Consider the following 26,815-nt stretch of genomic DNA (forward strand, 5'->3'; position numbering starts at 1 on the left):
AGTAATCTTCCTGTCTGTAATAAATTATTTTAAAAAGAGAAAAATACTTGCAGCTTTGAATTTCTTTGCATTAGACAACACTTGCCACAAATTGTCTGTGTGTTTTTTAACTTCTGACATGGATTAAAATAGTGGCCAGAGCTAGGCTTAGCCTGGGTGTCTCTCTGTTACAGGGGAAAAACTCTTTTGGGCTGTCTCGCTATTTCATCAGCTTTCCCTTGAACTAAAGCAAGGGACACAGCTTTGTGGTGAAACAACAGCAAGCGGTAAGAGCTTAACGGGGCCCTCCAGGTAACATGAAAGAGTGCCTCAGTCATTCTCTGTCTTGTTACTCTAAACACCAACTGAATTGTCTCAAGTCGTTTTCCCTCGCGGGAACACTTAGCCTTACCAAACACAGCTCAGCCTTACAGGTACATTCCCACCAATTAAAGAGGAGGGGTTCCTCACAAGTTCTGCCAATGCACCCACCTAGCTTGAGTGAAGATTGCCAAGTATAACAAGCGGTGCCAAAGTGTGTGGTGGTTTTGGGATCTGCTCCAATGGGGACCAAGATGAGACACTCAGTCACAACTTAGCCTTTACATAAAGCCAAATCTTTGTGTATTCCTCCAGATTAAACTTGGAGCCGTCCTTATGGGGTAATGGAGCCGTACCTGGGCGGCTTCTGGCCCCTTCTGCTGGCAGAGCTCTGCCCTGGGGGAGACTGGGCAGTGGTGTTTGCTTCGGGTTTAGGCTGAGTTTGGGGGTTGGTGGTTAGGCTGGGGAGCCTGGTTTGTAACAATAAAAATTCAGATTCTCTTCCCAAGATTTTCAGCTGTGAAGTGCACGAATTCTATGAGGCCTTGGAAAATGTCAGCCTCCCAGAAGGTAGAAAATAGGTACCTTCCAGTCTTGGATCTAATAAAGAATTGAACCCTGAGGGTGGGGTTTGGATGAAGGTTCAAACCCTGATTCCCTTGAAATCTGAAGGGGTTTGGGTTCAGCATTGTGGCTTTGGATGATCAGCAGTGGTAATATACAAATGATTTTTCACTCTAAAGAGCACAGTAAAATGTTATTATACTTGCTAATCTCCTTTTTCATATCTTGCCAGTTGAGGACTGCTACAATACAGCAATACAGCTGGCCTAGTGGAGATGCCTGTGTTTTTGCCACTCTTTGTTCGTGGGGGAATGAGGACAGTTTTCTGTACACAGCATTCTGCCCTCCCCTGAAAACATCTGAGTCACACGGCTGTTTCCCAGTTGGATCCAAGGCTCATTCTGACTGTACATTAAGCGGTATTATGCAATACAGGCTAACAAACTTGGCTAATGATACAAACTGCAAAGAAAAATATTAAGGTGGACAAAATTCCTGGAGACAGATGTGATTCTCTTGGTGCCAGTGACACTTCCATTGTACTTCAACTTGGTCACCGTTATCCCTTGGTGTGGTAGGCTCTGCCAAAAACTGCTTTAAAATCTGCTTGAATCCCTTGAATAGAGCCCAGAGAAAAAGATGCTTGAACCGCGCCACTTTGGGATGCCAGAGCTGTGAACCTCCCGTGGCCAGGGCTGCTTGGCCCTCCTGCTGCTGTGTTCAGACCCCCAGCAAGGAGGACGGCGGTGGGTGCTTTCCGCTGCCGCAGCCTCTCCCCGCTTTGCTGGCAGAGGCCGCGTGTCCTGGTTTACATTGGCAGAAGCCAGCATAGCTCAAGGATGAATTTAGCCCTTGGCACTCCTCAGAGAGCTGACTCAGATGACTGCACATGAAAACTACAAGCTGGTCTCTTATTTAATTCCCCTGAATGTTCGGTGTTTAACTTTTTATTATTTTAATTTTGACTTTTTGTTAAAATTATTTTCATGTTCAGTGGAAGAGCTTTGCTGTCGGGCTCCCTGGGATGTTCTGGACTTATTACAGGAGTGGAGTAATAAGAGTTGTCACATATACGGGGCCTTATCCTGGAGGATCTCGAGTCCTTCGCAGAAAATAAATTCAGCCTCATCAGCAGGCTGCTTGATAGATCGTGTTGTTCTCTTGTGTATGAGAAAAGGAACACAGAAATTTTAGGTGACTTGCTCAATGGTGTGTGGCAGATCCACGACAGAACTAGGAAGGGAAATACTGCAATTCTTTCCTCTGAATACGGTGGGTAAAATGGTGACCTCTGTAGCCAGGATTTCTTCAGCCATCAATTGCTTTGGATCACATTAAGGTGCAGCTACATCAGTTTGTGTCTTGGATGGATCTTGTAACTGACTACCTCAGAATCTCAGGTCCTATATTGAATTTAGTGTCTTTCTAGTCTTCACTTTTGTAAGGTGAGGTCAAGGTCTCTTTGGCTAGAGTATGGACTTGGAAGGTATTACTCTAACCTCCCTAGCAGGGGTGCCTTAGCAGTAGCTCTGGGAACGTACCTGTGCTACTCCTGGTGTCTGGGGCTGCTGGGGTCCTGGTGTGCCAAGTCCTCTGATGGGAAGGAGTGATTGGAGTTCAGCCAGCCTGTCTGGCCAGGTGTGTGGTATCTGCTAGGATATGTATGGGCTCGGGGTCTCAAGAAGTTACCCCTAGTGACAAACCTACAGCTAGGAAGGGAATCTACAGTAAAGTATCGAGTATCCAGGAGCTGAAGCCAAGGGAGATGGGTGCTGTCCCAGGGTGGTGACAGGATCACGTTGTACGCATGTCATGGCACTCGGCGTGCACATAACCTGGTAGGAGTTGTCTGGCCATCGACCAAGCACCACCTATGTCCAGGTCTTTGTGGAGGCTCAGCCTCCTGGTGCCATTTCAGCTCACCTGCAGTTCTGTAGCGTTCAGCCCATTCCTTCAGATTCTGAGGCACAAAACCTGGGCTCTGCCTTTCATGCTGTGTAAAAACCTTGGCCTTGGGGAGAGCTCTAGACAAGGGCACAAAGAGACAAAGTAGAGGTTTGTCTCAAAAATAAAATTATGCTGCCCCTCCTGCCATTTGCCTCTGACACTGCTTCCTGCCAGCTCGGTGCCTGATGCAATTTATGTCGGAAGCAGAATCAGTTGGGGCACGTTTGTGATTGTAACTGGCATTGCTGTCGTGCCTCACGCTGCGTGCACGGCCTCTCCCTGTGTCCCTGGTGTCTGAACACATTAGGTGCGTCGCGGGGAGGAGGGCCTCGGCAGGGAATACCGGAGGAGGAGAGCCATGGGGCAGGCAGCTGCACAAACCCAGCGAGCAGAGCTTACTGCAGCTGCTCTCTGCTCATCTGTAAGGGTGGACGGCAGCACACCGACACTGCAATGGCACTGTGTGAGGGGCACCGCTTGCTAATGTGATCTCTGAGCAGAATTTAGCTTCTGAATTGAGGTTACTGTAAAACTAGAAAAGATTTTTTTCTGAGTTGGTCTTACATGCTACGTGCAAATATGTGAACGCTTCTTGTTTAAACTGAATTAACAGGGGAAAACTGAAATGACTGGGTTAGTTAGCAGTGGAGGGACTAATGTTTCTAATAACGTTTGGCTGAAAATTTACCCTGCAGAACTTGGTGTTGCTGAGTTTTGTTTCTTCAAGCAGTCACCCCCTGACTGCTCTCCTTTCTTTTCTATTCTTAACATGCAATTAAAGTGGAACTCCCCTTTATTATTACTGCAAACAACTTGAAAGTGAGTGAAGCACATACTTTTCAGATTTCAATGCTTTGCTTGCTCCTATCAGTTAAACTGTGTTGCTCTGATAATTTAGTTGACTTCACTGAAATTATGCCAGCCCTTAATTTCTCCACTTACTAGTAAAATAAATAAATGTTCAGTAATGACTAGCTATGATTTTGTTTGTCCCTGATATAAGGTGAGGTTTGCTCTTGATTTAAATACTTGCAGGTCTCTTACTACATCCACTGAAGGCACAAATGGACTTACGGAAGCTGCTAACTAGAGAAATCTCCTGTTCTTTTGGAGGTTCCCAGCTTTCTTCCATTTATTTTTCAATAATAAATATACGTGATATAAAAGCCCAAATGAATTGGACGAAAGAAATTTACTCAATGAAAACAAAATTTCTTTTGAAAACAAAATTTCATCTGTTAATTAAAACTAAGTAATTCACTCCAACTTTCAGTGAAACTTTGATGTCATACGACCAAAACATCCAATTTTGATGAAGTTTCACTAAAGCTTTACCAGTTTAGAAAGTTTTTGACTCTTCTGAGCTAGTTAAAAATACTCAGACTGAATTTCTATTGCTCGTGAAAAGTGTGAACAAATGCAGGTGGCTAGATCCTCAGGACACATTGCCAGAGTGCACGTATTTCTTCTCAGCCCAGAAAGCTCACACCTTGGTGGGCTTTGGATGGGCTCTTATTGTGCGTTGAGTCAGTTCAGCAATGCCTGAATGGGATTCTTTAAAGCCAATTGTTTACTGTGAAACTGGCCAGATTCTTTCTTCAGATTATTTTTATGATGTAGGTAAATATCCACTGGGAATTAAGGTGGATTAGTCGAGCTACTGTCATATACTTGCCAAGCTTGAAAGTGAAAGGCTGGCACTAACACACAAGCCCCTCACCCCAAGCAGCACCATGCTACTGTGACTGGTATTTAGATGACTGCAGAGGGAGGTATCTCTTAATAACTATAGTACTAGTGCAAAGGTGCTTAATGACTTCAAGACAAATAGATAATTAAACCATTAAACACTACAGAACTGAAAATTGTGTCCCCAGTGAACTTCAGAGTTCACTTCTCCTGTATGGAGTGTGAAACCCAAGCCCGGGCCCAAATCAGTTGTGAATGGAAGTGGAAGCAAGCACAGGAGAACATGGATTTGGGTTTTCCAGTTTGAGTCATTTTCCTGATTAGTCAGTTTTTCCGAGTTACCTGCTTTGTAAGCATACCTGTAGATATTCCATACAGATGTTTACTTTTGAGTTTTGCGCTATGAAGGGGTTTTTGTGTGTATGGCGTTTTAATTTTCTGTCTCATGGAAGAATACTGTAATAAGGAGTTTGACAGGAAGATACTGTGAGAGACAATTCTAGTGGAGCTCTACTTTTGGATTTACAGGCACAAGTTTTCTAATACTGTCAATTTTTTGCAGCCTTTATGCTGGGTGCATTCTTATCCTAAGATAAGGAAGAAATTATATTCTGAAACTGGCCTTTTTCCTCACTGAAAGGGAAGCAGTGTGCGTGTGCTTAAACAGGAAGAGGTGGATATTTGAGTGAGGTCTCCAGTACTGCTTGGAACCTCAGTCATACATCTTACTTATCTCAAAAATGTAAAGAACACAAATAGCAACAAGAATGGCAAATGTCTTAGACCTCAGAGGGCAAGATTTTCAGAAGTAGTTCTTTTTTATGAAAAATATCACAGATGTGGTCAGTAAATGCTATGTCATAGGAACATGCATTATTTAATGTACATTTGTGTTCCAGTGTATGCATGCATCTATTTTTGTAGCCTAAAATTGAGCATATTGATGTAGAGCTAAAGCAGGCTGCAGTGTTTGCAAGATTAGAAGAGGTCATCAGGCCACAAGGGTGTCATCAGTTTCATCCTCTGAAAATAGGTGAACATAGAACATATTAGAAAGCTACAGGAGAGGTTTTATAAGTGAGTAAATCTGACTTCTGTAACAAGACTTCTATTTCTTGTCACCTGTCTGTTTTTATCCCATCTTCCAGTTTTCAAATAATGTTTAAAAAAAAAAAAAAAGACAACTCTGAAGAGGACCCTTGCCTGTAGCAGGAAGTATAATCTCCCAGTTTCTCTCTTTTTCTCTCTCTCATTATATGCTGGCATGAACACTCTGACATTGCTAATTGCCTCCACATTACACTGGCTGAATTCCAACAGTAGTGGCATAAAAATTAATGAACAAGACAGAGCTCACACATAAGGAACATATGGTGCAATAGCGGTCAATTGCATTCTAGTTTAAAATAATGTCTTGAGAGAGTCATGATCAAAGCAGTTTCACAAAATGAAAAGGGCCAGATTCCACTTGCGTTATATATCTGTGCTACCTTACTGTCCTCGGTGAGTATGCTTATGTGAACAAGGAGATTCCCCGAACTGTAAATACAGAATGCCAAGCAGTTGTTTCTTTTGCAAATATAAAAACAGTCGACTAAATTCATTTTATTGTGAGAGATATTGTGAAGCAACATCTGTGCTTTTTAATGTGAACAAATATCTGAAGCAAGGCAAGGAAAAAAACATTCTTAGAGAAGCAGTGAATTCTTGAAAGATTTTATCATTGTCTTTGTTAACAGTGCCTTCACAGTGAGCTATGCAGTTTATAGAAAGGTGACACACAATTATTTTCCATTATCCTAAAATGTGCAACTTAAAGTTAACATGAGTTGTTTTTATCTGTGTATATGCTTCATACAAAATCCAGATTTTGAAGCAATTAAGATAGTGTTAATACAAGGTACTCTCAAGATTCTTTCAAGTTGAAAGCTTGTTCAAGATTAATGTTAAAATAGAGGTTTTATTCTCTTGCCAAAGTACATGCTAGGTAACCTCTTGTTAACATTAATGGGAGTTAAATATTTGCACTGAGAGGAAAATAGACCCCAGTCGTGATAGAAACTATGATTATAATATAAATAAACATGGCTTTTTAAATATCTTTTACTGCCTGATTATGGAACAAACCATTACATTAGGATTTCAAGGCCTTATGATATAAATTATTGATTCTTGTTATGCCAGAGATTTCCTATCACTATCAATGTGAAATGAGGTGCTCTTTATCTCATGAGATTTGAACGCTAATATTAACTTATATTAGGCAAGTCCTTTAACAGTTTAATGAATGACCCAAATAAATCACTACTAACTACAGTACTTCATATGCGAAGAAGGGGGTTTAATGTCTCTTTATTATCTGTATCCTCAGCCAGATGAGATGCTTTGGTCTCTACCCCAGGCTGCAGCAGCCTGGGTGTTGCCCAAACTGAAGGGTGGCTGCAGATGGCCCCACTAGGTCATTATAGCCACTGGGGAGAGCTGGAATGCAGAAATGCTCCAGCCACATCCCTAACATGCCTCATGCTACTCTGCAGGAATTTCCTTGGGGCTAACTCGCGCTGGCTCGTAGCCATTTCTACTTTAACTCATAGCAGGATAAAGCATAGGTAGGACAGCTAATTGAGACTGGGGGAATGAATGGGAGACAGCTCTTTACATATCTGGTTAAGCATTTTATTTGTTTTTGAGGTTTTCTCATCTACTTTAAAGAAGCATTTCTCAAAGAATTACCGAAACATCCTTTTGGTAATCCTGAAGAAGTAACTGTTTCTCATCTGGATTTTTTGTATGTGATATAATATGGATTTAACTAAGTTTTTATTTACTTATTTTAAGACTCAATGGACATAGTTTCAATTTTTTCTTAAGATACTGCAAATTATATTTTAAAGGAAATGTCATGCAGTAGCTGAGTTCAATGCAGTACAGTGGCATCGCCATAACCCATTCCATTTACAATGCAATTAGATGCTGTTCTGCAATTAATAGGCCAAATGACACTCCCAATTATTACAACAGGCTTCCTGATACAAATCTGAGATAGCTCAGATTGCTGCGAAGACTTATGGAAATGCTCGCGTTGTACAGGGTTGCAACTGGGAGAGAAAAGCACCAGCAGGGTTGCTCTGTTCCTGCTGCTCTTACCAAGAGCTGCATTTGGCCCGCCGTGTCGTGGCCTATATAAAAGGAAGCAGTCTCTTCTCTTTTTTCCCCTTTCGTAAAAAGAAGGCAAAGGGCACCAGATGGCATGTGTTACAGAGCTTTTCCTTCTAGCATAGAATTTATTTCCAAGATGTAGAATTGTGAGGATTCCTTCAGTCATCCCCCTAGAGTCACAGGTTTGGTATCTCGCCAATGGCATGTAATACACTTCCTGGCATGCTGTATGAGAAGTAAAATTAGTTCAGAACTTCACTTTACAGTTGAGGCTTTTTTTTAACCATGTTATTTGAACATGCCTGGAAAAGGATCAGTTTTTAAGATTTATTAACCATTTCATTTCCGATGTAGTCATAGCCTCCCACCCTGGTTGAGATTTGGACAATTGTCAAAATATGCGAACAGTTTGAGCCTTGTTGCTTAATGCCATATGGAAGTAACGTTCAGCCTTTGTTCTGTTTCCTTGGTGTGAAGTAAAGCATTGGGAGGGAATTGGAAGTGATACTAGGAAAAAGTTTTAATCTATGTGGCTTTTCCTAGCAAAGAAGTATTACTGGTAAAACTTATTTTTCAGGACTTGGGGTTTCCAGTTGTAGTTTCAGTGTTGCTTTTGTAGACAGAAGAGAAAGAAAACTTGAACTGGAAAAAAGTGCGTAATTACCTTAGCCCATTTTCCTTAATAAGGATTTCAAGTGGATTTAAGGCTATGTCAAAAAAATTCTTCTTGAAATAGTTGTTACAAGCCAGTGATTAATGCATATAAATAGATATTCCTCTGTTTTGCAGATTTGGCTGCAACCTAATGAGCTGAATGTCAAAAGAAAGTTTATCTCAAGGGGCTTCTGCAAAAACTTCATTTAGTTGTTGGGACATGACAGTGGGGTTTTTTACGGCATTTGCATCTTAAAGGCTTTTTTCTCTTTTTTTCCACTTTTTTCGTATTTTTTTCTACAAATATTCTTAGTCATGTCACATGGAGGTGAGTCTTTGTTTAGTATTATGAGAAAAACTTCCTGGGTATTTTTTGCTCTCTCTCTCATAAATTCCCTTGCCATTTTATGGGTGCACTGCACTGTTATCTCGTGAACAATACACATCGCACCGTATGCATGTAGTTGAGTGCATGTTTATATGAAAAAAGGAGATTGTTTCTGTCTTGCTATAATCCATGTTTGTACAATTCTTTCAATGTCTTTAATTGTTTTGAACTCTAAAATGAAATGACTTCTAGATAAAATGAGCTTTCAGCTCTCTCCCTTTGTGACAGATTCCAGAGCATCTCTACCTCAAGGCAAGTTTGGTCACCATTTTGCCTTTGTGACCCTTCCTAACCTGTACCACTCAGCAGGCTAGCACTAATGTCAGTACTGTTTACTTGGGCAAGACTGATAGCATCCAGGTGGAGTTTCCAGTCCTTTTTTTTTTTCATTCTCCCCCTTTCCTTTCTTTATCCAGCCGTGGAATGCATGCCCTAACTGAAGAGTTGAGCAGCAGACTCTTTTGCAGATCCACCGGGTCTTTATTTTACAAACTAGTTGACGTTGTCATTCTCTTTTTGCATAAACAGGGGACAAAGCCCCAAGTCAGTGGGAAATGGCATGGTTTGACTGACCTCGGTGGATTTACACCACTCTACATGCTAAGGATCTGGATTGCAAATCTGAGTTTTCCCTTTGTTTGACCTTTTCTAAAAACAGTTTCTTCACAGTTTGCAGGCAGCTTGTCGACCAAACTTCTCACTAAAATACTCATAACAGCACATCTTTATTTCATTGATTTATTCATTTGTATGCTGGTTCAGTGATACCAGCTTACTTAAATGCCCTTTTGCTGTTTTTCTTTCATTATTTACTGATTTCACCTAGGTGAATAAGGTTGTGCAAATTATTATAAATCAGTCCACTTACAACTTCTGACTCCTCTTGATTTAAGTACTGATTTACTGTCCTTGACAACTGAGAGCTGTACAGTTTCTCTCCCTTCTGAATTTGAGAAAGACTAGAATGTAATTCCTAGCAATTAATAACGGAGCATTAGAAATACTCTGAAATTATCCACAACTTAACTGTAAAAGTGATGTGACTGATCAGAATCCTACAGAGTCCTGTGGCAGCACCTGTAAGGAAAGAAAGGCTTACAGGAAGAGCACGCCTGCCTCTGCTACATCAGCTCCTGTCGGCAGCACAAAAGCGAGGTAGAACCAGTCCCCAGTCACCTCTCTGGGGACAGCCTTTGCAAAAAGCTTAAGTGCCATTAGTGTGGCAAACTATGCCAGGTACTTTTCATGATCAAGTATAGGAAGTCTAGTATAACCTCACTGCTCAGTTGAGGTTACGCTTCCTTAATGCATGGGAGAGCACGAGTCTGCTACTGAAATGTGGTGTGAGTCACAGTCCTTTAGCTCCAGCTGTGGAGCTTGTGTTCTTACCCCGTCTCCAGGCACAGCTACTGTGGTAGCTGTTTTCCAAACCTTTAACTGTAGCTTGTAGCTGATACCTGTGCAGGTTCCTGGAGCAAATGAACAGATACAGCCCACTGAATTTTAGCGAGAGGAATGAGTTATTTGTCCATCCAAAAAACATAGATTTTTTCAGCAGCTGAAAATCTCTGCTGATGGGGTTTTCAAAACACATTTTGCTGCCCCTCATTGGTCTTGAAAGTGAGGATTTCCTTCTTCCTGATTGTATGGGTGGTGAGAAGCACTCCTTCCTCTGGGGCTCACCGAGTTGATACTGCAGCATCTTTGTAACACTGCCACTGAGGATATGCACACTGATGACCTACTGCTAGGATAATGAAACTGAAGTAAACAACAAAACACCCTAAAAATACTGATTTCTCTGAAGTTTAAAACTGGAGAACAGCAAAATTTCAGTCACTTTGTTTCTGATTAGAATGACAAAGCTGTGTTAAGCGTAGAATTCAGCACAGAATATCCAGGTGTCCTGATACTATCTTCTGTATGCAGGAAATTTACGGTATCTTTGTTCAGGAACACTGTCACTGTTGTAGCTGCTTTTATCACCCTGTGACATACTGGGACCTCATTTTAAAACTGCTTAAAAGGAAATTTAAACTAAGAAGTCTGTAATCCCATGACATCACCTTGATTTGGTAGCATTTCTTTCAGTGTGTTTGGAGGCAAGAGAGAAGGAAGGGAGGAAAGGTGATGCCTAGTGAAGGTAATCTCCCAGGCCCTGCCTAGCAGTGCTGCTGTAGAGGACTGTGCAGAGCTATGCAGAACATCTGAGTTAGGCTCCTGCTTTGAGATGCCCTCAGAAGGAGTCTTCCCCTCTGCAACAAAGACCGAGGAAGTCAGGAGAGATTAATCCTTCAGAATATCCTCTACTGATGCTTACAAAATTATCAGAGAAGTTAGGAAACTGTTGTGTTAAAAATCGGTTTACTTGAGTTTCATACTGTTGAAAGTATGGTTCTGAAAACTTTACAAGAGGCTAACTAAGAACAAGAGCCCCAGACTAGCTCTGGAACAGCACTTAGCAGCACAGCCTGAGGTATTTCCTTGCTTCTGCAGTAGGGTGAGCCCCATTGCACAGGCAGCCAGGACAGAGGAGCTGAACTCACCTGCCTGTAGTCACACAGCTGGCTGGCAGAAGGCTATAGGCTATACTCCCTGGGAAAACTGTCGTAATGTGTAGGTCCAGAGGTATTTGAGCTTAAATTTGTATCAGAAGGTCTTGCCTTATTGTATAAAGAAATATTCAAAAACTTTTGTTGCTGAATGCTACTAAGAGAATGGCTTTTTCGTGTGTCAGATTGAGCTAGAGAATATTTCTGTTACAGTTAGGTGGTTCCTTGCAGTGCTGAAACGCACACTTTCTCCAGTGATAAGAAGTTTCTAGCATTGTTGCTACCTCAGGAATTTGAAAGAAAGAAAAAAAAAAAACACCAAAAATTACACCAATAAAAAGGTCTTGCATCATGCCTAAGGTCATTAGCATCTGGCTTTGGGAAGCTGCCAAAGGGAATGAATTTCAAAGGCTGAGACTATTAGTTGAGAGCCTGCCAGTCCCAAGAGGTCTTACCTCAGTCTTGCAGCAAGAGCTTCCTGGCAGACCTTAATGGCTGTGACAGTACTTTCAGTGAGAGGATATCACTTACAATTGAATCTAGAACTACATGGGACTTAGCAGAAACTTTCTAGCGCAATGAATGGCGCCAGGAAGAAACAGAAAACCAGCAAATGGCCTGAATGCAGGTGTTACGTGCTCACATCAGTTCTCTCTGCTCCGGGGGAAAACAGATGCTTTTCTGCACCTGCTCTACTTTCAGCCCAGCTAAGAAGAATGCACTGCATTAATCTTGTATAGAGGTGACCAAAGCAAGGTGAATCCACATGGTCTCTTCCCCAGCCATAAGCAAGCAGCTCTCTGGATGAGCAGTGCTGCGTATAAATCCACAAGCCAAGAACTGTCAGCTCGAAAGCAGAGCAGGCACTGCTCCTGCTCAGCCCTCCAAATACTTCTCCAGCCAAAACCCAGTCTCTTCCAGTGAATCTGAAATGAGTCACAGTCAGCTGGTTTTGTCAAGTCCCCTGTCTTTGTCAGGCACTGAGGAATAGATCCACGGATGGATGATATCTGCCTGTTAATGTGACACTGCAGATCAAAATGTGTGCCCGTGCCTTCCAGCAGGCTTGACACACTGCAGTGCGGACAGAAGCAGACTTTTCTGGGGTACCAACAGTTGCCCAGGGGTCTGCTTTGGAACAGATCCATTCATTTTAAAAGGGGAGCATGTGTGTGTTCTAGCACATAAATAAAAACGAAGAACTTTGGCTGAGAGGCATGCAGTTCAGGAGGTGAACTTCCAAAAATTGAAATAAATAAAGGAAACCTGCAAGTCAAATACATCACTGGTATAGTTCCTTTTTTTTTTTTTTCAGTTCTTTGTGTCTCTTTTCTAGTGTACTTTTGTAGTTGCTGCCGGTTATTGTTGTCTCCAAGCCTTAAAAATCTGGTGTCCTAGCATTATTACCGATGGAAATGTGAAATGCAGAGATTACAAGAATCGAGGTCCTTGGCTTTTTACAGATGGTAAAATGAGAGAGCATAAGCACAAAGGTATTTAATGGTTCACCAAAACCTGCCCTGCTTCACTTTCAAGTTCACCCTGCTGTTGTTCTCACCTGTTCTTAATAGATCATTGGTAGTCCAGGTGTATTTGAAAGAAGTGCCTAAAATCACTTGGATAGCTATGTAATAAGTGGACAAAGAAAGATGTGACATTTGTTCCAATAGCGTTTTGGTGTTGCTGTACATAGAGATGAAATACATCTTTTGCAAATAGAAAACATCATTGCTCACAGAGATAAAATGTTGGCATTTAAAACTTAACCTGTGGCTCATCACTCTTCTACATGAGATCATTGCACAGCAGAATGAATTTCACAAAACATAGTACAGATAATTTTAAAACAGGATGGATTACTGTTTCTTGCTTTAACCTCAGCCATAATGACTGGAAAGTGTTCCACCATGTAGAAGTGAAAGTTGATAGGTCTCAGTTTAGTTCCCATATGGATTTCGTTTAGTTCTCACGTGGGAAGGTGTATACATCACTGAAACTGCCTTTTTTTTGTGTTTTTGTAAATGAGATCATGTTCAGCATGATCATGGAAAACAGGGATTGGGATGAGCTGTGGAAGAGAACATGTTTGTCTAGAGATGGTCTCCAGAGCTGGATTTGAGTGCAAGGTAGGACAGTGTGTACACCTGGTCGTTCTCTGCAGGACCCCTCAAATGTCCCTGTGATGCTTTTCCTCAGTGGCTGAAATGAGATATAATCAGAAATATCTGCCTGCCCCACTGTGGGGCTTATGGGTTTTGTTGGCTGAGGAGCCAGAGAATCGAATATTTTTAGTAGGAAGAGAAACCCTTTCTCTCACAAGTTTGACGTTGGTTCATTTGTATTTTTTACAGATTCAGTGCCATCAAATATCTGGATCATTTCTGGGGTCAAAATTTAAAAAGTGACACATGAGTCACTTCAACAAAAAAAAAAAGAAAATAAAAATAATCTTATTAAATTTAACATAAATCTGAAATAAAATATTTTTGACACAGATTGAGCTCTTTGAGCAAAAGTAAAATTGTGAAGAACTGTGCTATTTTTTTCCTAAGTTCACTTAGAAAATAACTTTATAAACTTCAAGTAGAAATAAATTAAAAGAGGAAAAAAAAAAGCACCAACACACATACTTACAAATTAAATAGAAATCAGTGCAAACATTGCTCCTACTGTGCAGCCCTGACTGCCGGGCAAGAGTACCAGTCAGGGGTGTGGTTTTGCCTAAAGCATCACAGCAGGGCGCTGGTCTGGTGTCCTCTTGGTGTTCCTGGGCGTCTGTGTTAGTGGTATTGCATCTTCTGGTCAAGAACCATGGGATTTCAGAGAGGACGAGCAATTGCTTTTTAATGTGAATGCCTGTCTTTTCCCAAGATTACTGTTATTTTATCATCACGGTTATTTTTCAGCCATGTTTCAAAGGTAGCTGAGTGTTCAGAGCTTGTAATCGACGGTAAGAGGCCAGGCGGTAATTTCAAGTCCCCGATACAGTTGGTCACCTTGAGGTTTGCCAAGTACAAGTCTTTGAGAAACACTTGTCGTTTCAAACTGTGCTTATTTACTGGTGAGGTAATAAAGCAGGTATCTGAGATATACTCCTGATCACAACTGTTGTTTACTTAGACTCCTCGTGCCAGTTCTTGTAATTGTGACTGGCTAGGCACGATGCGACGCTTTAATTGGGAAGTAAAACGAGCAGCATGTTCCACTGCTAATGGCTGGGCTGCGCAGAGGAGTTACTAATTAGCCTAAAGAAGCACCGAATACTGGTGTTTTCACAGAGTGACTTTCCAACCCCTTATTTACATCACAAAATCTATGTATAAAAGTAGCTTGCATCTCTCCTCCCCTGTAAACAAGTATTTCACATTCTGTGAGGCTGATGCTACAAAATGAATGTTACCCAGATAATGTAGGTTGGAGTACAGAGAAAATATCTTGATAAACAGAATACACAATTTCTAAGGCTAGAAATGAGTTTTTAGAGCTTTCTAAAGAAGCCAATTTTTTTAATAGATGTATTGCAAAGGCTGTGCTATTTCTCTTCGCTGGCCAGTATAATATGATGGTTCTGCACAAAGACATCTTTTTCTAAGTCTATAGAGGAAGTGTTTGTAAAGGCTGGGATTGTGCCTCTACTCTGTAATGTTTATAAACAGCAATTGTTGCTTGCTTGCTAAAATGGTGGTCAGGAGAAAATGCTATTCTTAGGAGGAGGATGAAGCCACAGAACGGGCTGAATGACAGGCTGGCTCTGTCACAGATTTATTATACAACTTTGGGTAAATCACAAATCCACCAGCTTGTAAAAGGGAGATAATGCTAAGCATATAGTGAGGGTTGCAATGTTTTATTGGTGTTTTTTAATAAAAAATGTGTTGAGATCACTTGAAATGAAAGGCTTCAGAGGTATATGGAATTTATTACAGATCTAGTATAAATTGCATTTCTTGGAACTAAACTGATTTTTACCAATGAGGATTTAAATATATTCAGAGTCCAAAAAGGCATTTCCTTCTTAATAGCCCTCCTCTACTGTAGAGAAAAGTAAAGATCACAGCAAATGTTCCATTTCTGTTTGAAGGTGTCACAGAGTTTTTAATAAAGATTGTGCTGACTGTATCACTACCTCATTTCAGCACGGACAATTTCAAAAGAAGCTAGCACTAAATGATTATGTTAATCTTAGCGGTTTTTCCCTATTCAGATTTTTGTCTAATTGATGTGGAGATGTAGTGCTCCTTTACTACAGAGTCACGCAAGCTGGATGCCATGCTGCATCTTCAGCTCAAAAAGAATATTCTCTTAATCTGTTGGGTAAGCTGAGTATGGTGGAGCCATATGTGGATGAAGAGTTTAATACAGAAAAAATTATTACAAGGCAGGGGCTTTGGAACAAGGCATGTGGCCGAGCTAATAAAAATGTCTCACAGTTGCTGCCAGTAGCCTTGATTCTGCCTCCCTCAAAGCCAGCAACACAAGTTGTGTTGGCCATGCGAAGGCAGGAGAAAGTCCTTTAGCTCATGGAGGCCCTCGGCAGGAGGGGCCACCTGTCCAAGGCACTGAAAAAGGCATCAAAATTAATCTCCAACTCCCATTAACCTCATGCGGCTTCAGCGCAGTCTGCTGCAGCCCAGCCATCGCTACATCCGGTAGGGCCGTGACCGTTCGGCTCGTCTCCACAGGAGCCTAAGGCCTAAGGTGGGGAGCGACAAAACGCCCTTCTTACCACTACCGTATGGTTTATTTTTAACAGAAGGACAGCGTAAAAGAGAAAAGGAGGTTTGTGAAAAATTGCACAAGCTGTGTGTGTCTTTAGTATAGCTGAAGGCTCATTACTTCCTTGTGGTAATCCTGCCAGGCCTACTTCTTCAATCCCTTCTGTGTCGGTCTGGCAGTCAGCTTCCTGCAGATATTATACCTAAACCACTGCTTCATAAGAGACTTCTGTTTTACACCTGCCATAGTTCTTTTAATTGTATGATTTCGCACCTTGTTCCAGGCCTGGCGCTCCTCCAAGCAATCCCCAAGTGTCTTGTAAAAAGTGGTTGGTCTTGAAGCATTTTTCTTCTTTTCCATTTTTCACGCTATGCATGCTCCCCTATTATTTTAAACCAGTATATTAATGGAGGGAAAGCCCTGGTAACCAGTCCAGTGCTTCTGAGTTATTAACAGGGCAGCTCAAGTCACCCTAAAATAGGCTGGTGCTTGTTCAAGTGCATTTCCAGTAGCATAGATGCTAAAATTCAAGGGACTCTGTAGCTAACACAACACTTATTCATAGCAACTTTGCTTCTTGAATTGCTGCTACCTGTTGCAACATTCAAAGATTCCCAGAAGTTTATTTAGTTCCCAAATTTGCTAGCAGTCTAAATTAGCATCCTAGCCGCCTTAGCCAAGTCTGGTGTCCGGATCACCCAGATGTACACAGCTTGAGCTGACAAGGAGTTGAGTTCCATTCTGAACACATTTAAGCTAATAATTTCCAGTATAAAATGCTGCTCTTAATGTTGCATGAAAAATATCTGGTAGCAGAGAGATTCTGGCTTTCTGTGTAAGCAGTCTGCTGTCAGAATGATCAGTGGGGAAAGGATTGGCAGGAGGAGGCAAGGGGCTGGAAAAGCCGGGTGTCTGTAAGCTGAGACGGGCTCGGTGCTGGAAGGCTGCTCTGTCTCCTCAGGTTCAGAGGAAGGCGAAGTGGTGAGGGGATGAGAGGAGGGAAACTGCGGAGACTGCCTGGGCAATGGGGCAAGGCGGCATCGGAAAATAAATGAGAGCTCGTGGCAGATGCAGATTCCTCAGCCAGCTATTCTTGGCAATGAATAAAAAGGTTAAAGCAAGGAAAAGTTATATTTATTTTTGTGTGTGTGTACGTATGTATGTGTTTTATTTTTAAAAGGTTGCTTTTATTTCCAGGTTTTCAATTATTTCAAAGGTTGCCTATACCGGAGGTGCCACAATAACTCATAGCTTCACAGAGACAAATCTATTATTGCTTATCACAGAAATGCCCAGAGGCCTCTTGTAGGGACAGAGCCCCATTGTGTCAGGTGTTATGGAAACATCATGTATATCTTTGATTCATAGTGTATTTTGAATCACCCTTAATAGTTTAATATTTTTTCCCATCAGTTAATTTCGGTTTTCAAGCTCTGAAAGGGGCTTTTACACAGCATTTGTAGGTTCTGGCAAAAATCTCTACAGATCACTACAGCCACTTCTGCATACCAATTCTATATACCACCATTGGCAAATATCAACAGCTGGCAACAAAACTAGATGTAGGTTGGTCTGAGGATGGATCACAGTGGCAGATTCAAGCATTAATTGAAAAAAAAAAGGGGGGGGGGCAGAACAGAATAGAAGGAAAAACTGGCTCTTTTTGTGAATTAATCTTAGAACTGAAATGTCACTTTACTAACATATTAAACTATCCAGATTTTTTTCCTTCCTGTGGCTAGAAATAAGGAAGAGAGTAAGGTAATGAAAATATTGAAGGATCGCTTGGAAAATTTCAGTGTAACATTTTCAGTATTGTCAAGTTTAGTTTTTCATAAGAAATGTAAGATCTGTCCTAGCGGCTCATAAACTGCTTTTTTGGATAAGATAATGTAACAAACACTAGGTTGACTATACACTCTAAAGTTGTCATATTGAGCAGAAAAATAGTGGGATAGTTGCTCACGTCATTTAGCGGCACACTCTGCAAATAATCTTTTGAAGCCACTGGGATTATTCATGGATTTTTAAACAAGTCCTTCTGTAAAGTTCTGTTTTTGCCCAGAAATGGTATTTTTATTCATTGTGTGAATGCAGCAACTTTGAATCTGTCCAGCATAATAAAATAGTATCTGTTACACACAGGCAAATGTTGAAGACATTTGGAATATGGCTGTATGAAGTGGTTGCTTGTTTATTTAGACTGGTTTTAGCTGGAATTCCAACTTTTTTTTTTAACACCACTCATATCGTCAAGGTATATCCAAAGCTACCACCAACTAGCTGGACAGCTTTCTCTGTAAGTTTTACACATCTTATCCTCCTGCACTCCTAGAGTCTTATCTCCCTTGTCCATAGCCAAAAGCTACTAACTTGGAACAAAGTTCAATCAAGACCCAAACATAATGAAGAAGGAGAAATCGCAAAAGATGGAGTTAATGGCTGCAGCTACCGCTGTGGATCCTTTTGCCACAGGCTCTGAAAGTCTGGAAAATTAATCAAAGTTCAATCAAGGATGTATGATATTGCGGCGGCTGCAGCAGCAGTGTCTGGTGTCACCTGGGAGCTGTCCATTAAAAACAGCTCACTGAAAACCATCGCGGTATTGATGTGGTATCCTGGTTGAAGGGGGTAGTCAGATGCTTCTCCAGGACGTTGCTATACCTTCTGCTTTTACTACTGGGTAAACTTCAGAAGTTCAACGCATATTTGAGACATAAAAAGAGCAGGCACATGTCTGGAATAGGCTAATAAAATCGGTAGTTTTAAAGAAACCTACTAGGTGGAAGGTGGGTGACCATTTCAAGGAGGTTTCATGGAATGTCATTGTAAAAATAGAAACTAAATTTTTTCTTCCTATTCAATAAGAAGGTGATCTAAAATCAAAAAGATAAGTGAGAACAAAAGTTTTGGCTAAAGCATAAATTTGTAAGATAAGTCTTCATCAGCATCGGAGAGCTGGTAAATAAGCATCCATAATGAACTCTGATTATTCTAGTGGTAACAGTACTTCAGGCATGGTTGTTAAACTCAACAGTTTGTCCAGAAATGTGTACGTTATGAGTTTAGAGAAAAAAAATCTTCTGCAGGTAAGCTATAGTAATTTTTTGCAATAGTTCTTCTTTCAGAAATTAATTTGAAAACGTAGAATATTTGCTTTTTATTTCATTGCCTGGAAAAAAAAATGTCCTATAACCTTTATGATGTTTATGGTTTAAACTTGGCAAAACTTGTGGGCAGGGAAAAATCATCTTTCATTTTATCAGACTGCCACTGAGACACATCCTAGTCATCTCTGTAATACTCTGACACTCCCATGAAACAAAGTAAAATTGCCACCACTGGTATTACTGCTATGTTACTCATCGGTTATTATATGCCATGGTTTAAACGGTTGAAAACCACTACCTGGTATTAAAGAACAAGGGAGGGGGGGAAAAAAAGGAAGAAAAATGCTGGAGGTTGTGAAAATAAATACAAAGCTCAGTACTGTAGGTGAAGTGTCTCCTGTATTGGTAGGACTCTATCACCTTTTTGGGGGGGGGGGGGGGGGGGGGGGGAACAACGGTATTAATGTTTCAGGTATCATACTGCTGGCTCTCCTTTTCTTTAACCATGTGAATATGAGTTGCTCCCAGTTTTATGGCAGACATTTTCTTCTGACTTTGACACACCTCTGGCCCAATGTCACACCCTTTGGCCTGGGGGCACAAACATGGTTACTGACTATTCCTTTTATGACAACACAAAGTCTCTGGAATTCTGTCTAGGCACTTTAAATCAGATAGCATAAACAAGTCTTTCTCCCCATTGTATTTCTGCCTGGATCATCACTATATCTTAAGTGAAATTACTGGTATTCTTTTGATAAACCATTAATGCTAGGAAGGGGGTTGGATATTTTTTTGTTGTTAATTACTAAATCTCGGTGACAGACAGAATCTGCCTGTTAAAACTTGTGTTGTAATTTGAGGATTAAATGCTGCACCTCTGAGAAACATCAGTATCAAAACTGATTTGCTCTAAGAGACTTAACGTTGTTAGAGGCTGCAGTCTGACAAAGTAGATTCCTTAATAACAGAGTTAGCAATTAAATGTTTTATGCTCCTCACAAGACTTACAAGATGAGAGGGCAATCGCTAGAATTGTGCAGAAAGGAAAATGCGTAGCCAGTACAGCTCCCACCTTAATCCCTGACACTGAAAGACTTCAGCTCCCATTAATGTTTGGCTGTTAGATATGATTTGAAAATTGCATTTTGCTTGATAACACCTTTCTTATCTAGCCCGAAGGTTTGCAGGTTCATATTCTCCTCTAGCACCTTTGTGCAGCCCACCCCAAACCAGACTGACCATACAAAGGGTGGACAGAGCTGCCAAGAACACTTGGGTATCTCATCCACGCTGCATCCTTTCCTTAGAGCGCTCTCTCTGGTTGGGTAGACATGTCGTATGTATGATAAGGTGATACATCTTTTCGCCAGCCTTTTAGACAGAAGCTGCATACTTCTTTGCAGTTCAAGAACTTAGAAATGGAGAAAGAAAGAATCAGTGGGTAAGCCAATTTTCTTTCTAACAGCCCAGGGGTTAGGGGGAAATGGAAGGAGAGAGCTAAGAAAAGTCTGTAAGTGTATGTCTAAAGTTGTTCTGATTCAGGCAGGTCAGTTAAAATATACTTACTTTGAACAGTGATGTGATACAATTCATATTTTCGTAACAACTTTTCCAGTCTTGATATTCACTGCATATATATATATATATATATAACATTTATATTTCTGTGTTTTTAACTAGGTATATTTCTAGGGGCTAGACAACTGCAAAGTTGATGCTTTTTTGGCCTATTTGCAAGCTTTAGTTCCAAATACAGATTTGGATTTGAAGCCTGTCCCTCCTTGAAGTTTGAATTCTATGGACATTGCTTCATAAAACATTTTAAAGAAGATAATGTCGTTATGTAAGCTCTCTGTGATTTCTTTTCCTGTACTCTCTGGTTGTACATACTGAAATCCAAGCATAGAAAGCACCTACTAGGCAAGAAGGTGAAAGGTAATGTGTTTATTTTAACATTTTAAACTGGCAAAAAGACAGAGAACAAAGAATAGGAACAGCCAGTGAGTTTGCAAATGGCTAATAGTTAAGCTGGGTGCTCCAGGCTTCACAGTGGGTCAGATGGTGTTTATTAAAAATCTGGGGAGGTTGGAGAGAGTACAGAAAGAATGCTGCTTACAGAGAAGATACATGTTTTAGAGTCATTAAGACTCTGAATTGTAAAGCTCTCCAAAAAGATCTAATAAACCTACCTGAAGAGCAGATAAAACTGCTGAAAAATGCAAAGTAGAGCATGCTGGAAAGAAGTAATCTGGAGTTTTCGTAAATGCTGTCAAGTCCTGGAATGAAATTGTAAGCATTCAACAGAAAGCCCCAGTTATCAGAAAATTGGATGAACTCATCTGTATGGTATATGTGAGCAACGGATTAACTCTATTGCTTTCATTAGAAAAGAGAAAATGTTGTATTTATGTTTGTCACCAAGTACTTGCTAATTGTGTGTCTCTTGCTTAGTATAAAGCTGCATTAAACGGAGGAAACTAAAATGGTAGAAAGCAAAAGAATATAACAGAGTAATGTTAAAGTATGTTAATGCTCTCAAAAAGTCAAATGGGACAGCATATTCCTTCAGGTGATCTTATGACATCTACAAAAAAAATTAGCCAAAATGAGGAATGAGAACAGGAGAATGAAAATACACAATTGCAAAAATCACTGGAAGCAGGGGAAGGCTTTGCTAGGAAGATCAGCAGTAGGACCACCTCGATTAGCAAAGAGATTAATAAGATATGACATGAACAAATGTAGTGATTAGCACAGAGAAGTCAAGCCATGTCTGTTGGTTTATTGTATTTCACGTTTTCAAGCAACATGTTTTAACACCAGTATTGAAAAGCTCTTTCTGTGCAGTGCATAATTAAGCCATGTTGTATAATTATGGTACCATTCCTGCAGGGAACTGGGCCTTAAAAATGGATGTAACTATGTAACCTTAAAAAAAACAAAACAAAACAAAAAAAACCCACACACCTGTTAGATGGCAAACTTACAGAATCTATTATCAATTTTTTCAGAAAGAAATACATTTTGACATAAAGCAATATTTAATAAAAGATGAAAAGAAACTTTCTGTTCAGGTAGCTATTTCGCAACTTAATTGCAGGTTTTCTTGATTCTGGTGACTTTCTATGGAGAGGGGATGGATCAGTGGTATGAGATGGTGTTGGTTTCTTTCTGGATCTATAATAAGACTTACTTCAAATTTTAGCGTCTTGAGCTATTTTGAGCTAACAAAGGAAAGTAATGCAGTGAACAGTTAGAGGAAAAAGTAGCGCTGAAGCAGAGGTACAAATGTAAATAGTATTAAATAAACTGCATATTTTCTTTTTATCTAATTACACTAAAGGAGATATAAATAGCAAAATAGGGATCAAGATTTAAACTCAGATTAAACTGTTAATGGAAAACAGTTTTGTACTCCATAGCTCAGTATTATCTGCTTGGGCCACCTTACAAAATCAGCCTACCTTGGTTTGGGTTTCTCTGTTGCTTAGATGAGAACTGGAGTGCCATACCGAGACCTTCCACACACCTTGAGAAAGCTTCTTACATACTCTATGGCTTAAGCTGGCCTTTTTGTAGTTGACAAGTGCTTAAAAAAAAACAGTACACAGAGTTTAAAACTATTTTTATCTTCATAATGAAAAGTTCATTAAATTTTGAAACTACTGGGCTTGCAAGTCATTTGATACCCAGGCCTGCAAGTATGCTTATGTCCTGCTGACAGGACCACAGCTCTCTTCATTTTCAAGGTCTTTTTCCTCTTTCCCTCCCACCTCCCCAAACTCTTGGGTCCCTTCAGCTCTGGACAAGTGTGTAATTCTTGTTCCTGGTGGCTTTCCTTGCTGAAAGGTGCCCCACTGCCCATCTGTACGATCATGGGGCAGACCATTAGTTCACATGTCTTTTGTAAGGTGAAATGCTTAATCCGCACCTCTCTCCAAGGCAATAAGTGAGCAGACCATTAAATTAGCGTGGAGATCTTTGCCAGCACTGATTTAAGGAAGAGGGACATAGTGTATTACGTGTTTGGAATTTAGGCTAAGCAGGCAGGACACAGAGGTTAATGCCATTTTGCAGCTAACTCTGTTAGAAAGAATTTGACACAGACAGCATGTGCTTGGGGAAGTTAGGTGCCCCTTTGCATAGAGCACACAGCAGCAAAGACCAAACCTACTCCTAACATTTAGATTGTGCTTGAGTAGTTTGTTGATGATCTTCTTTAAATTACCTTATATTTTTTTTCTTTTTGGAATCAGCCACCAAATCATGATTGACAAAAGCCAAGAGAAACGTTTTTCTGGGGATGACATTGCACTTTTGTGCTACATCACACAATCTCAATTGTAGCGATTCCCTATGATTAATACCTATTTTTTTAAAAAATGCTAGATAATAAAATCAGGTAAGAGCAGCAGCTTTCTGTCTGTAACCAGTTCCATGTGTTGGAGCTCTTCTCAAAACTGTGAGTACTCTGGAATTTGGTGAAGGAGTTTTAGCACTTCACAATCTGCCCTACGTCCTCAGATGTTCGTGCTGCTGTGAACACAGGCTGAGACATGGCAAAGGAGAGACAGGCTGGGGCAGATAGGGAGAGAAAGCAGCTTTCCTTGGGCTGCCTTGTTATGCCGTGATTCTAGGTGTTTACATTTGGACTTCCATGGATTTCAGACCTGGGAAACCTTTTCCTTTGCCCTCAACAGTGTCCCTGAGAACAGAGGTAGATGCCTTGGTTTCCTCAAGGAGCTTACAACTCAAATGCATTTAAAAAAAAAAAATCAGAATTGCAAAAATTGCAATAACTTGCCCAACAATACAAATAGCACTTTGATGGCAGACTGAACCCAAGACCTTTGGCTCAAGCCTGGGGCTCTGTCCTGAAGCTTATTTTTTACACAAGAAGCTATTTTTCCATTAAATTTCACTGCTGGAAGAGGAGTTATGGGAGTCACTGTCTGGTTTCCATTTTGGTCATTCTTCAAGATACATCTTGATAATTTGTTCTATACAAGCAAGCTTCAACTATGAATTAGCTGAAATTACTGCAAACACTGTTAGCGTGCTAGTATTTCTTTAAAAGCTGACCTGTAAATACAAATTGTCTCAAACATGTCACATTATGCTAGAGATCATTGGATTTTACTGAATGGAGCACAGGTAGTAAAAAGCTGAAAAACTGCTAATCAGTAACAGTGAATAGTTGAAAAAGAGCAAAATTGGAATATGTTCCCATAAAATATTCATTGAAAAAGCTTGAACAATGAAAATAATGCTTAAGAGACTGTTAGTAGATAATTAATTAAGAAAAAAGTCAATTGGTCTTAAATTGTTTGCTGTGGATAGTTAGCCCATTTAATATGAATTATCATCTTCCAGGCAAATGGCAGATAGCTAGTAAATAGGTTTTTCCTGGGAACTGGCTGGAGGGGAGAACAGCTCTCCACACAGCTGACTTTTAGTCACTTATCATTTTGAAGTAAATTCAGACCTTCTGGCGGTTTGTGGAATCTTAAGCCACTCTTTGTTGGAGAATTCTCAATCAGGTAGACTCCTTAGCTACACTGCTGTTTGTTTCATTAAGAAGGAAATACAATTTTAGTAACAAGATGTGCCTTTGGCTTTGAGTTATCATCACGAGAGGGCAGTTCGGGTTTCCCCTCACTACAAAGCATAGGCTTTTAAAACCGCTCCTAAGAATCAGCTCAAATAGCGTCACGTGGCTGTGATTTTGTGGATGCTTCGTCCTACAGCTCACAAGACCGCCGATGATGTGTGTGGAAGTGCTCTGGCATCCTTGGCAGAGCCCAGCGCCGGTAGAGGTGGCCCTGGGCTGAGCTCTGCCAGGGGAGGACCTATCGGTGGCTCTCTTCGCACACTTCAGTGTTTTTCTGGCAGAAATACCTGGCAGGCCATACTGTGAAACTAAATCCCCCTCTCTTTTTCTCGGTCTTTGTAAGTAGTTCAGTGGGAGATATAAGGTATACGGTGGAGAAACCTATGGATTCAGGGAAAGCGTATGCTTCGTGTTGTGCTCTGTGGGCCCAGATTCTGGTATTGGCTTTAAAACTGGCTTTATCTGGCCTGCTTCCAGTCACTGTGGTGGAGCTGACATTGTCTTTACTCCAGTATTTAGTAAACTGTAAATTAGGTTCTCTCCTTAAGCATTGTGCATATATCTAGCAAATAATAAATAGGATTAGAGGACAAATTGCCCAACAATTATTCGTTACGTTAGCTGTCTTCTCCCTACAGCCATCTTATTTCCTGCTGCCTTCCCTATGGGATTACAGGTATTCATCTGGTCAAACACTGTCCTGGTATGTTCCTAAAAGGATTCCCACTGAGTCCAGTGAGACTTATTCATGTGTGTTTCTGGGCGTAGCACGGTGTGTGCCTGGCTGAGGAGAGTGCCAAGAAATAATACATAGGAGGCAAAACTAGAGCAGGGAGAAGTGTTTTCTTCGTGGTTTTGTTTTGTTTTTTAAATAGGTGAGAGATGACTATGACAAAAATCCTGTTCTAACTCATGAATGCAACCCAACACCTGAATAACTCAAAACAGATTTTGGCCCAATTACTGGAAAGTAATTCTTCTCCTGTCTTTATGGCCTGTACTTCTGTTAATAGGAAGCTTCAACTTCATAAAAAAAAATAAAATTCAGCCTTAACGCAAAAGTAAGTTGATAGGGGGAAATGTTTTAACTTTAAAAAATACGTGCCCCACTCAATGAACCTTTAAAACTTGCAAATGTTTAAAAAGAAAGGAAAAAAAAAATCGTCAGCTGCAATTTGCAAAACAACACTCCGACACTAAAAATAAGTAATTTTAATCGTAAGTACCTCGTAGCTTATTTGCAGATAGTTGTACACTCTTGGAAAAAAAAAATGTAATAGGCCTTAGGTCAGCTGCATTGATTTAATGCATTACTTAGGCTGCCAGAGCAGAGGTAGAATCTCCTCGCACTGCATTAGGAGTGCCTCAAGCCTCCGTGACTCCTTTTGATCAAATCTCTGTGAAAGATGAGTGTCATGCCCTCTTCGAGCCAGCTGTGAGGGGACTGCCCTGCGACTGGAGGAGCATGCTGGAGCACAGCACTCCGGGGCAGCGAGGTGAGAGCTGGCTGCAGAGGTGAGAGGCAGACACAACTTCGTACTGTAGGTCTGGAGAACACCAAGGGGGAGGATCCTATTTCACTCCCCTGTGCACAGCCTGAGCATACATCAGACCTTGAGGTGCTCAGAGTCAGACAAGAGTAAAGAGGCGTGTGATGGTTCTGCCTTAGTACTTGTACAGACAGGAGTGTTTCCAGTACTTCTTTGTACAACTCACTGAGGGAATGGGAAACTGTTTTATAGCTCTGGAAACATAAGCACAGTAAGAATGTCTGAGGTAAGGAAAGTTCTTTGCAGTTATATATGAATGTGTGTTTTTACTGTGCAACTTTTACTTGTGGTTATGCACTGTGGAGATATAAAAATTCTTGTAATGGTGTTGTTTTGGGTAATGAACAATGGAGATGAAAGCTGTAGTGAAAATGTACTCTCCATTTCTTAATTACTAAAAGATACTGTGAAAGTAGAAAACTACTTTATATTAAAGAAATCCTGCTTTTCTTTCTGCTGTGCACTGTAAACAACTGTATGACTTTTCTATTCTACAGTAAGTAATGCAGAATTGCAGGCTGATTATAATAAGCAGAGCCATCACTTGTATAATTGTTTTCCAATTGAAGTAG

General features: G+C 40.6%; 1 protein-coding gene across 4 annotated transcripts in view; it reads left to right on the forward strand.

The window, feature by feature from the left end:
- Nucleotides 1–26,815, forward strand: part of BNC1 (basonuclin zinc finger protein 1) — an 81,273-nt gene that overhangs the window by 29,363 nt on the left and 25,095 nt on the right. The window contains exon 1 of one of the 4 annotated variants that reach the window (XM_083850673.1): nt 26,032–26,189. The exons of 2 other annotated variants lie outside the window; for them this stretch is intronic. Coding sequence is in view for 1 of the 2 variants with exons in the window: in XM_083850669.1 (XP_083706795.1) it covers nt 26,461–26,469 (9 nt within the window). In the remaining variant the exon portion in view is untranslated. Of the gene's footprint in view, nt 1–26,031; nt 26,190–26,248; nt 26,470–26,815 lie in introns of those variants that run through there. One more of the 4 variants, XM_083850669.1, reaches the window with a different exon arrangement.

The sequence above is a fragment of the Anser anser genome, assembly GCF_964211835.1.
Source record: "Anser anser genome assembly, chromosome: 10".
Lineage (NCBI taxonomy): Eukaryota > Metazoa > Chordata > Aves > Anseriformes > Anatidae > Anser > Anser anser.